The following is a 13033-nucleotide window of genomic DNA, read 5'->3' on the forward strand; positions in this document are numbered from 1 at the left end:
TCAATGAAGAAATAAACATCTGTTTCTTGCTGCCCTCCTCCCTCTCTCACTTTCTCATGACCTGTGTGTTTATAGTGCAAACCCAGGGAGGCCACTTTCTAAATAATGGTGTATGCTGATCTCTCAGTTCTGTTTACTTTGCATTCTACAAATAGGATTGCTTTACACAGGAAGTTTACAGAATTTCATGTTTTTCTGACAATGTTCCTTCTGTGTAGGAACATGTGCAACTGCCAGTGCACCAAAACAAAGACATACCATGAATAGCTAAAGTACATTATCCCCAAGAAGTACATGTGTAGTGTGCACCAGAAACATTCAGAGAAAGCCACCAAATTTGCTCTTTCTTTGTGTCATTACAGTGTTTTTTTTTTTTGCAATTGTTTACACATATGGTGAATCTGTGGTCCCTTGTCCAAAAACACACACAAAAACAAAAAATTCTATCCAAAATGACACACACATGTGTAGTATGAATAGTGCTGTCTACAGTCCAACAACACACTGATGTGCTCAACAAAAAATAACACTCTTAGTAAGTTTATTAATTAGTAAGTTTATTAAGGATGGTTTACCTACTCAAACATATGCAAACACACACATATCCAATACAGTAACAAATACTGTCATTACAATATTTCCAATATTCCAATATTATATATAATATTTCCATAACATGCTACTTTTGAACATGTGTTTTGTATGTAACACTTTTTTATACTTATTTATTAAGCTGCTTTAAGACAATATGAAAAGCACAAATATATTGTTAAAAGAAAATTACAAATAAGTAATTCAGAAATGAACTGAAATTTATCTTTCCATGAATAACCTCCAATGCTGGGATATGTGAAGAAAGGATTTCACTGTGGTGTAATGAATATGTGACAAAATAAAGGCTTCTATTCTAATAGACTTACCCAACATTAACAGAGTTTTTCATTTTTTAAGTTCTAATTCAATAGCCATTATTTCCAACAAAAGCTGCAGCAATCTAAATTTCTAATTGAATGTTTGAATATAAGCCAGCACCACTTAATGTCAATGATACAATGCTGCTTTACATGGATAATGGTGGTAGCATGAATGGTGGGCTTTTGAAATAAGCACTTATTCATGTCTACACCATAACATCAGTATATCCAGGTGCCCCTTTGTCATGGTCCTTATCTAATCACTGCTAACAAGCAGAAAATTCCACACATCCATCATCAAAGTTGTGTGTCATTCAAACATAAAAGATACACAGACTGTAGTCTGGTGGCTGGTCCTTCCTTTCGACCAAGTACATTGTTCAACCCCCTTACGGACACTCAATAAAGACACCATGTTAAAGACATATGTATTAGGTTTCATTTTTTATTAATAATCTGGATCTTATAACAGTTAAAATCCAAACAACAAAGACATCTTACTGTAGATATGTGCAAAAAGAAAACAAAATATAGGCTTGTCTATCTCATTATGTTACCTTTGTGGAAGTATATTACAGTACAAAACCACATTGCATTACCTTAGTTAATCATTTTCTTAGTCAATCAACAATAATCTATATTTAAAATCCATGAAATACCCATTCTTTTGAGACAAAGTTGATTGTTAACATCTTCTGAGTTTTAGAAGTCAGGTCCTTCCTTTTTCAGGTTCTTGTAGTCTGTGTTTATAGCTAAAAACTAAATAAATATACAATACAGAGAGTAAACTTTAAACGCTACCACAAATAACTTGTTATATTCAAAATACAATTTTTTAGCAAATAATTTACCTTTATTATTATTATTATTATTATTATTATTATTATTATTATTATTATTATTATTATTATTGTTGTTGTTGTTGTTGTTAATAACAATAACAACAACAACAACAATAATAATAATAATAATAATAATAATAATAATAATAATAATAATAACACAGAAAAAAACTCAAATTTACATCATGATCATTCTTCCTCTGTACAAAAGTAATTGTTAAAAGGAAGATATTACATGTCACACACACCTTATACTGATAGGTAGGGCTGAGCTGATTCCATGGCTCCGGGTTGCTGGATTTGTTCCATCTATTGACATGGGGTAAAAATCAGCCATTTCACACCAAGAGGTGGGAAATGACACAATACAAATTAGACATTACCAAAGTTTTAAATAACATTAGGCATTTTTCTGATATCTGATACCTAGGGTTTATGGACAAAAGCTCCTCATACCCATGGGATATTTCCTATTTCTCTATTCTGCCTATGCATATAATTATATTTACTTGACTGAAACTAAATACCTGGCATCAGAATTACATAGGAAATATATAAATAAATTACAGTGAGAGGGCCTTACGTAACATGGGGTCCCTTGGCTAGCCGAACCAGATAAAGTGCAGCGCCTCCGATACCCAGGCAGATGAAAAAAAACTGTGGAATAAGCTGAAACAGCAAAAGTGAAAATGGGTTAGTAATAACATTTTTAGGATACAATTATATAAATAGTCTAACCAAACTTAAATCTGTGAATTTTAAAAAAAGAAATAAATAAATTATATAAACAGATTGCCTTATGTTCTATCATGCAATTTATTTCATTATGTATGCACAATGTATTAAAAAAAGACGTATTGCAGTCAGTATATCACATTCCTTTAAAAAGAATGAAAAAAAAATAGTGAATATTGTATTAATAAAATGCACACACTTACTCCAGGGTGTTTCCTGGCATGATCACACATAGTTCGAAGCATAGCTGCAGTGTTCAACAAACAGAGACAATAAGTAAATCCGTGGCAGGAGGGAGAAAAGAGGAAAATGTATGAAGTGGGGAGAAAGAGAGAGTGAGAGAGAGTGGGGTAGATAGGTAAGAGAGAAACAAAGACAGTGTTATAAAGACAGGTTTAAGAATGACAGAGAGAGAGAGGGAGAGAGAGAGAGAGAGAGGGGGGGGGAGGAGGAGGAGAATGGCAGAAGAGAAACAGAGACAGCCCACCAATGAAAGCTTTTATATTTATTTTTGCAGATAATTCTAGTAAAACATACTTCAGAAATTGTATTTATTACTACTGTATACATCAGGAATTGGAAATTGATAACATGTATGTTATTGCTAACTTGATAACTTTTATGTGATTAAGTTTCCAAGAAATATAAAGGTCTTACATTTTTATTTAAGTATACTTCTTTAAATCTCAAAACTTTCTTCTTCAATACATCCAATGACTGCATGCTAACCTTCAGTCAAATGGGCTTAATTTAGTGTGTAATCATTTAAATCAAATACATCATTGTAGAGAATACAATCAAGAGTTGTGCCAAATTTGTCATTGTACAAATTCTCCTCCTACCCAATGCACATGCTGCACTTTGAATCATCTTGCCTGACCTCAAGAAATGTTTCAATATGCTTCTGTAAGATTTGTGAGACCTGAGGTATCTCCTCTGTCTCTCTGGAATGCATGGACTCTATCTCACATGAAAAAGAATGTCTAGGTTAATTGGCATTATGTTTTGCTAATTTACTAATGTTAACTGGCTATATTTAACGAAGCTAGTGTGATTCCTTTGCTAATACCAGATTAAACATCTATTATAAATCTATCATTTCTATCATTTAACATAAATGGCAAGTTTATGAAAAACGGAAGATGCAGAGAGAATGATATATTTCTGAAATATAGAGAAAAAATAAAGGATATCAAAGCAAATTACATCATTTATGATGTTGATTTTTCTTCTTACGGTGAATATACTTTAGTACAGTCAGTAAAGTGAGAAGGTGTTATTCTATAATGAAATGCTGATTTATATGAAAAAAGAAATTTAAAGTTCATCATTTTGTTAATGTGATTTTTATGTCAGTGTGTTACGAGTAACAATGCATGCTTTTTGAGTGATTTTGAACAAGCTCAATTTATTTAGAATAAAATGTGAAAATAACTTTATCTTGTGTTAACCACAGACCTTACTTTAAGCTTATAACCAAACTTAAAAAAAAAATGCAGAAGCATAAATTAATTTCTGCAGCACTCTATAACATGTAGCAAATATAAAGTAAAGTACCCCTGAGATTGTTAAAAGTATTTTACTGCTACTAAACACCAAATACCATACACATAAATACATCCTTGCCTTTGGGAAAGAGGCACCAGCTCCAAATGTCTGGAGGCTTGAGGCTCCAGGCTTCGTAAGAAAAAGCACCTTGAACTTTGTCACAGTTGAATGAAGAGGTATAGTACTTTTTGCCAGGCTTTCTGCACCCAGTATGAGCCTCTTAAGTCCTCTTCATACATGCCTATGTATTCATATAGGATTCTGAAATTTGCATCATTGTCAGTAGCCCTTTTTTATTCATGTGATCACCTGGGAGTGGTGGGAACTTTCCCTATGGATATTCAATTCCTATATTAAATATTATGTATATTAAATATATATGTATATAAAAATTATATATATAATTATATATGTGTGTGTTAATTTCAAAAATAGATAGATAGATAGATAGATAGATAGATAGATAGATAGATAGATAGATAGATAGATAGATAGATAGATAGATAGACAGACAGACAATGCTCTTGTACATAAAATGACCCCATGTAGATTTGGTTTGCCAAGATTTTTGTAGAAGTACTCCAGTGGCCTGCAGGGAGAGCCCTGACCTGAACCCCACTGAACATCTTTGGATGAATGAGAATGCTGACTGTACACCAGGTCGCTTCACACTAACATCAGTGCCTGACCTCAATAATACATTTGCGGCTGAATAAGCACGAAGAGTGGAAGTTATTATTACAGCAAGGGAAGGGAACAGGGTGTTGAAATCTGGAACAGGGTGTTTAACATGCACATATTAGATTGATTGTCAGGTGTCAGCAAACTTTTGGCCGTACAGTATATTTGAATTCACCTTTTGCTTAAATATAGTATATTCTGTTCCTGCTTTTTTTTTTTTTATGAAAACAAACCCAAATATACGAAACCCAAATATACAAATCACGGTGGCTTAGTGGTTAGCACGTTTGCCTCACACCTCCAGGGTTGGGGTTCGATTCCTGCCTCCGCCTTGTGTGTGATGACGCCTGAGATGATACAGCACAGGCTCCCCGTGACCCGAGGTAGTTCGGATAAAGCGGTAGAAAATGAATGAATGAATGAATGAGTGAGAGTGATTTTCTCTTTTTCACAGATCTATTCTCATTCTGACACCTTAAGGCTACAAATCTGCTGTATATAATTACTGTGGTTAAGAGACTTTCTTTTCATATCGTATTTAAACTGTGGTGTACTAAATTCTACCTCAAAAAACACCCCCCCCCCCCAACAGGTCATATATTTCCACTAATAACCATGTAAGAAACAAACAAATAAAAAACCCAGCAAGTCTATTCTGAGAAGTAGTTTCGTCTTTTCAAAGATACAGATAAAGCCAACATCTGGCTTATGAGGCCATCTTATTAATGATGATCAATGACTCAGTCAGTGGTAAAGAAAGAGATTCTAAATTTGCAGCAGGGTCACTAGACTATTCATCTACCAAGCAGTGACCACAGTTCATAGTTTTGCTTAGACAACATCACCAAGTGTCTTCATGAATCAGCCAATGTGTCAGAAAGGTTAGAATAAATAACTGAAAAAGCCTCCGAATAATAATAATAATAAATAATTTCCACAAACTGGTTTCAGCTCAAAACCTGCTTTACTGAAAACTGAATGCACTTTCAAAAAAACTATTCTCTTAAAAAGTTACTACATATTAAATAATTTTTTTTTACAAAACTACAAAATTCTATATCATATAATGAAATTATCTAAAAATGATCTATTTTCAACATGTAGTTATGTGAGCAATAATTTTTGTTTTTTCATGGAAATCTAAGAATTTGATAATTTGAATGATTAGATTATATGCCCAGGGGGCCAGCATTAAAAAAATAAAGGTTTTGTATATTGTTATAAAACTCAGTACCCAGTGCTTCAGAAGACGTAGTCCAGCGTAATAGACGCTGTCATTGTGGCCCTATTTGAGAGAGGTTTCTGAATATACAGACAATGAAGAAGAAGAACAACGAAGAAGAAGAATAGAATGGATCTGTTCAAAGAAATCCCAATTACTATTATTCTTATCTAAAGCTTGTATTGTCTGAATTGTGTTGACAGTTGCTGAAATACAACTGTAAACAACATTAATTCATCATCAAATCATGGAACACTGGAGAACATGAGAGCACAGGGCATGCAAGGAATCTATTGGGACACTGTAATCCCTGACGTTCCGCTGTTTGGTTCACAGGCCACATCAGTGTTCAAGCTTATTGTTGAAGTGCAAACATCCTGAGCATATTCTGTTGTTGAAAATGACAGTTCATTGCTGCGTGCTGCTGGTTTGCTGATGCACATGGGGATGAAAATGTTAGATGTGCAGTGCTCACTCAGGTACTCTCCTCCTTTCTCTTCATAGTCCTGGCGTGTTATCCAGCCATGAGATTCAGACTCATTTTTTAAAGCCCATTCACGTGCCCCAAACCAGGCATCCAGAGATGGCTGAGATGCCAATGAGACCTGCAAAAGAAAAAAAAGTTGTTTTTCATGCTTTAACCAAAACATAATTCTCCAAAATGTTTCGAAATTTGTGTAAATTGTCTGATGCCAATATTAAGAATTAATAAGATAAATTAAGATTGATTAAGATTTTTAAATTTATATAAACAATCAATCATGGTAATTTATGCTTGTAGATACTGACACAGTTTAGAACAGGGGACAATAAGGGAGACATTTTTGTACCATTCTGTAGAAATTGTTATGTGTGAAAGTCTCAGCCATTCTGGTATAATCAATCAAATAATTGGCTTATTACATAATTGAATGAATGTGTATATTTACATGAGTTCCTAATAAAGGAACTGTGAGTATGTATGTATATACACACATTAACACACATGTATGTGTGTATGAACATACACTCCCTTGTTCTGCACTAAGTAACCTTTCTGTTGATCTGGAAAATACAGTGAAAGAAAATACCACCATATTCATTTATTTTATTATTATTATTATTATTATTATTTTTTTTACAGATTTTCTAATGTTGATGTCACCAATCCAATCCAGGTAGACCATCTTGTTCTAACTGAGCTGAATTGAACTCATGATACCATCCAATCACATTCATGTTTATAGGTGTCTTCCATATAACTACACCCAATGATCAAATTATCAACAATGCTATGGCTAGCCCTTCAATATTGCCCTCCACAGGAAAGGAAATGTGCAGAGGGGGGGAAAAAGTTTAACAATAAATAATCAAATAATTATATCCTCCAAATTGCAAAGAGAAAATCACTACTACAAAACAGTGTGTAAATGTATCCCTCTGTTACCTTAAAGTGTGACTGGAAAGGTCTCATAGCAAGCAGTTCTCTCTCAACTCTCTCTTTAACTCCGGGATAAAGGAGGTTTCCTCCAGTCAGATAAACATTTTCAACTAATGTTGCCTGCAGTTCTGGAGTGTACCTGCACAACACAAATGCAGTGCACTTCTGAGTATCAAAACCCACTACATACATACACTTAAGCTATCATTATTTATCATATCCAAGCTAATTTGACCACATTCAGTAAACAAACATAAAAACAAACAAGAGGTAATAACATATTGTATATTGACAGAACTAAAAATAAAAGTAGTACATCCAGTGTTTAATCCCTAATAAATATTTATAGAAAACCAAAATGTAATCAGAATGGATTCCTAATGAAAAACACTGCCATCTGGTGGTCAAATAATTTATAAAATAAACCATTTATTCTCAATGTAAATCATACTTATATTAATAATGCAGCTAATAAGGTTAAACAGTCAACCCATAATTTGTCTCTAGTGATCTTTTTAGTGATTTATCAGTTTAGTGAACTGTCAACCCTTCAGTAGTGAATGATATGATCATCTTTCTAGACTAATTTTGTTTAAATCTTTAAAGTTGATCAACCTGATCTGCTTGGTCAGAAATGTAAGAAATGCACTCACTGTTCTAGTACAAACTGTAGTGCCTCAGTAAGGCCCATCTGCTCTTCACCAATCAGATAAGGACGAAACAGAACCTCTGGTACCCGCAGTCTCTCAGTTCCCACAAACAGCTGGTGGTACTCTGCCATGTTAAACACTGGCTACAGACAAAAAATGTAAAGGAAGTAAAAATAATGGCAATTAGGTCTAATGGCAAGCATATCTAATTATAACTACAAAGAAGTTTGAACTTCAGGCATTCAAAAAAGGGTCTCAGGGACCCTAGATTCTATCCTGGAGCAAACATGCAAACTACTAAGCCACCTAACATAATTTAAAATAGTAATATGACATTACCTGGAAATTATCAGCTTTTTCTGGTTCAGTACTCTCTTTATTTATATCAACATCAATGTCACCTTCATCCACAGGCTGCTCCAACTGCTCCAACTCTGTAATCTAAGAACGCAGTACAAAAGCAACCACACACAGGCACAGACACACCTATTAACATATCAACTATATCATTAACTATATCATTACACATCACAGATGTTCTCGATTCAAAACAGGAAGTACAATATTTAGGATTAAATGTACTCTTACTTTTTTTCTAAACTGCTACATCCATAATCTATTACACAAGGAATTATCCATTTGACATTTTTCTCTCATTTCTATTAATAGGGGAAAATATCACAAGGGTTTATTTTTATGTACCGGTTTGTCAGTAAAATTAACCCCAACCTTGTATTCTTAATAGTGTGTTTTTTTTCCCACATGATCAGCAATGTGTCCTGTTTGTCCTAAGCAGTTAAAACTGCCCACAGTTCCTCAGAAAAATCCTCCAGGTCCTGCACATCCTTTGCTTTTACAGCATCTTATACATATTTGAGCCCTTTTCCAACAGAGGCTATATACTGTATACATCATATACACACCAAGGACAATGGAGGGACTCATACACAACTATAACAAAAGATGCAAACAATCAAAGATGCTCAAAAAGCCAACACAACACATTACGAGCTAGGGAGTGTAAACATTTGCAGTGTAAATTGTTAGTATTTTGTTTAAAGATATTTTTTTCATTTAGTACTGCCCTTTGAAAGCTACATAAGATATTTACAACAACACTTTACACTGGCTTCCTTCAGCATCCTAACACACACCTCTGCTCGAGCTAGTCTGTGCTGCTCCACACTCAGACTGAGTTTGTTAATGTATGATTGTAATTCCTCAGCTGAGTCCATGTTCAACTCCATCAGTCGTCTGTGAAATTGCTCCACTGCGCCCTCCTCTAGAAGCTCCTGCACAAAGAGAATGAGTGAGAGAAAGAGACAGAGAGAACGAGCAGAATGTGTGGCCCCATTAGAATACAATAGAACCTTACTGGCTATTTCTCTGCATGTTGTAGATACCTGCACAGTAAGCAATGTATGCAGTCTTTTCTGATCTTGCTGCAGTCTCTCTTCTCTGTGCCGATTACTTAGCTCCTCAAGCCGGCGAAGCTGCTGCACTCGTTTCTCCTGCCTCTCCTCCACACTAGCATACATTCCTGCTACCTTCCCCGAGAACGGCAGCTGCATGCGGTGAACCTCAGCCTCGTAAAACTCAGCACTACGCCACTTCTCCAACTCTGTACAGAGAAATTTCCAAAACAGTGAAACTTTTCAAATGTGGACTTTTACACTACAGCAATTATGATTTCTATGACATCTATCATCAGGATAATGCTGCTGCAGTGTTGTCAATGTGTAATGCACTGGATGATGGTAAGTTTTTACCCTGCTCGTAATCCACAGCAACATAGCAGTGATGATGCATCAGCTCCTCCATACGGCTGGGTGTGATGGCAGCCTGATGAGCAGGATATTTCAGCTGAAGAAGTCTCTGCATATACGCTGCAGCATGGCTTCCTCCAACATTTATTCTCTTACAGTTAACAGCATCCAATCTGTATAAAAATCAAGAAGCTTTTATTGTCATTTGAACTATATGTAGCTGGTGCAGATGCACATGCACACCAATGAACAATCTGGAAAATGCATAAATATTCATCAGTAGCAATTTTTACAGGCAGGGTTTCGGTAGGTAGGTATGTTTGTAAAGTGTATATAAAACTATAAAACTCTGTGGGGGGGGGGGGCATGTATCTTTTTTGAAGCACGTTTTGAATTTTTTTTTCGTTTACTGTAAAAAAAAAAATGCTGTAAAAAAATTGCTAAGGTCTTGACCTATAAATCATTATATAAGAATCATCATTATAGGAACATAATTTAAATCCAACAGATACAGAAATAAAATGTCAGGTTTCTGTAACATAAAAGCTACGCCCTTGCATAATAAATATAAAAAAAAAGCCTTCTTTACATTAAGCAGTATAAAGTACTGACAGGGAAACAGAAAACAAGCCAAAGCTCTGCACCTGCCATTGATGATAGGCAATATGTGAGAACAGTGATATCCTGAAGACAACACCAATCCAGTGTGCGGTTTATCATATTGTGTGCTGCTGTAGTACAAACTGAAGAGGCTGTCAACACCATAAGCCACTCGAGGTACTCCATAACACTCAAACAGCAGTTCAGACATCATCTGCCTGCAGTGAAGTGGGTTGCAAGGAGCCTCAGTAAAGACCAGGGGATGGTCCACATGACCCTGATAAGAAAGAACAGATAGTTAGAACAGTACAGTCTTAAAGTGTTTTCAGCCACCCAGATAATGTTGCAGTAGTGGGTCAGGACAAGTGAACGTGTGCCTTAAGATTCAGAAGGCATTCTGATGTCCTTGGTGTCCAGGAACACAACAGGTATAAACAAGTTCGTGTCCTACCTCCGTTCCAATCCCGAGGTGTAGAAAGATGTAGTCCAACATAAGCTCTTGGATCTCAAAATTAACAACAACATTGCGGTCGAACTGACTCTTAAGCAGCCACCGGAGCGGCTCCAGATTCGGGATGTCGTTGCCGACCTGCGTTTCACTGCGTGCGGCTCCTCTGCTTCTCGCCGCTACCGATTTAAACAGCAGCACCGGAAGAGAAAACTCTTCTCCTTTACAAGCCCAACCGGCTCGCGTTTGGAAAGATCCATTATCCACTACTATCGGAACGGGAGAAGGGTGTAAACATTCGGGTTTGACTTCGAACACGGGGTCAGGGGAACACTTAGCGTCGTGAAACGTAAATATTTTGCACGGAGGACCGGTGGCGGACGTCATTTTCAAATGGGTGTCACTTCAAAATAGGTCCGGATCGTTTTGTGTCAGCGTTCAATGTTCCATTAAAAAATTTTTCTCATGTTGCGAGAGAGAGAGAGAGAGAGAGAGAGAGAGAGAGAGAGAGAGAGAGAGAGAGAGAGAGAGAGAGCAAACCCTGGATCTGTGAGGAGGCAAAGCTATCATATGCAATACATATAAAGCGTCTACACACCTCAATTCCACACACAAACATTCCAGATTCCTGGAAATTCCAGATTTTTGTAATTTAAAAAAGTCATAAAGCAACCAACAAACTTAGTGATAAATAAATAAAAAAGTGATCTTGTTTTCATCTAATTGCTGAAGCCCAAAATGGAGAAAATGGGCCGCCACTGTGACATCACAGAGAACATGATGTCCCTCAACAATACATGAAAAATCAGGAAGAAAACTTACCATGGAGGCTGCAAAGAGACATACAGCATAGAACATTAAAGGATCTGCAGGATCTGGCAAGTACTGGTCAATCCCTGCAGGTGGCAACAATCTCCTGTATTTTTCAGTCTGGAACAATCTCCTGTATTTTTCAGTCTGGAACAATCTCCTGTATTTTTCAAGTATACATGTCCTGTATTTTTCAAGCATACAGTTTCCTGTATTTTTCAAGCATACAGTTTCCTGAAATAGTGTAGCAACGTGTTATGGCCTGATGAGACCCAGCACACTCTTTGGATATAATTTTAAAGATATATTTGGTAAAAAAAAAAAAAAATTAAAATACCTTATCCCGAAAGTACACCATACATGAACTAAAATAAAATGGTGGCAACATCATGCTCTGACGTTACATTTCTTTAGCTGACGGGCTCCTCTCAAGATTGAATCATGGATAGCTCCAAATACCAATTTCTGGGAAAATATTGTCCTATAATTACATTTATTTACATTACAACAGTAATTAAAAAAGACAAACTGCAAAACAAACAAACAAACAAAAAAAAAGCTAAATGACTGTCATTTAGTGGCATTTAGTGAAAGAGGCAATGCAGTTCTTTATTTAGTGTCTGTTTATTCACGGTTCACTGCTCAAACACAAAGATTTAGCTCTAGTGATATTCATGAGCAGAACTAGGTCATTGCTGAGACAAGAGCGCAGAAAGGCATACATAGGCATGCATACTCTTTAGGTGGAGAAAATGAGAGAAAGCAAGAGGGAGAGAGAGAGAGAGAGAGAGAGAGAGAGAGAGAGAGAGAGAGAGAGAGAGAGAGAGAGAGAGAGAGAGAGAGAGAGAGAGAGAGAGAGAGAGAGAGAGAGAGAGAGAGATAAAGACTTAAACATCTCTTTAAAAAAGAAAGTAAGAAAGAAAGAAAAATAAAAAAATTGAGGTCATACAGTAGTAATTCAAATGATAGATGGAAAAACTAAAAAGAGTGCTGTTTCACTGCATAGTCACTGCACAGATGTATTCAGAAAACTATCATAGTCAGCTTTACAATGCAATTATTTTTAACCCACATATACTAAGTGTCAGTGTCAATATTCAGCCACAATGTAGTTTATCATTTCACTAAGCATTTGGAATGGATTTTGTGCTCAGAACAGTTCTCAGATCACAGGTCTCCAGTTCCTTGAAGGCTGTTAAAATCCCTTCTCTGGGAGCAACGTTTAAACTGCATGCTGGCAACTCCTTGGATGACGTCTAAGTCTTGAAGGATTCCAAAGTGATCATTTTTAGTGACAGTCCACCAGTTATTATTGGGTCCAGCATGAATACCAAATATTCCTGTTGTTGGACCTAGAGGGTTCCATGACAGGTGCTAACTTTCACCCACATGTGTTT

The 13033-nt window shown here is 35.9% G+C and overlaps 2 protein-coding genes across 3 annotated transcripts; both read right to left on the minus strand.

Annotated features, from left to right (window-relative positions):
• Window positions 1–1341: 1341 nt before the first annotated feature.
• ndufa4l2a (NDUFA4 mitochondrial complex associated like 2a) lies at window positions 1342–2909 on the minus strand. Its single transcript, XM_027171074.2, has 4 exons — window positions 2695–2909; window positions 2340–2425; window positions 2005–2065; window positions 1342–1673 (listed from the first exon to the last, which is right to left on the minus strand). Exons 1-4 carry the CDS (start codon window positions 2734–2736, stop codon window positions 1617–1619), a joined length of 246 nt encoding a protein of 81 aa, XP_027026875.1. The 5' UTR covers window positions 2737–2909; the 3' UTR covers window positions 1342–1616.
• Window positions 2910–5665: 2756 nt separating this feature from the next.
• actr5 (actin related protein 5) lies at window positions 5666–11865 on the minus strand. 2 transcript variants are annotated; one of them, XM_047800372.1, is made up of 9 exons: window positions 11649–11865; window positions 10423–10655; window positions 9782–9951; window positions 9416–9633; window positions 9167–9304; window positions 8352–8453; window positions 8016–8155; window positions 7369–7501; window positions 5666–6547 (listed from the first exon to the last, which is right to left on the minus strand). In XM_047800372.1, exons 1-9 carry the CDS (start codon window positions 11835–11837, stop codon window positions 6233–6235), a joined length of 1638 nt encoding a protein of 545 aa, XP_047656328.1. In that variant the 5' UTR covers window positions 11838–11865; the 3' UTR covers window positions 5666–6232. The 2 variants fall into 2 exon arrangements, with proteins under 2 accessions (XP_047656328.1, XP_027026807.1); XM_027171006.2 differs by lacking the exon at window positions 11649–11865 and adding an exon at window positions 10830–11273.
• Between the last annotated feature and the right edge of the window lie 1168 nt (window positions 11866–13033).

The sequence above is a fragment of the Tachysurus fulvidraco genome, chromosome 14 (assembly GCF_022655615.1).
Source record: "Tachysurus fulvidraco isolate hzauxx_2018 chromosome 14, HZAU_PFXX_2.0, whole genome shotgun sequence".
NCBI lineage: Eukaryota > Metazoa > Chordata > Actinopteri > Siluriformes > Bagridae > Tachysurus > Tachysurus fulvidraco.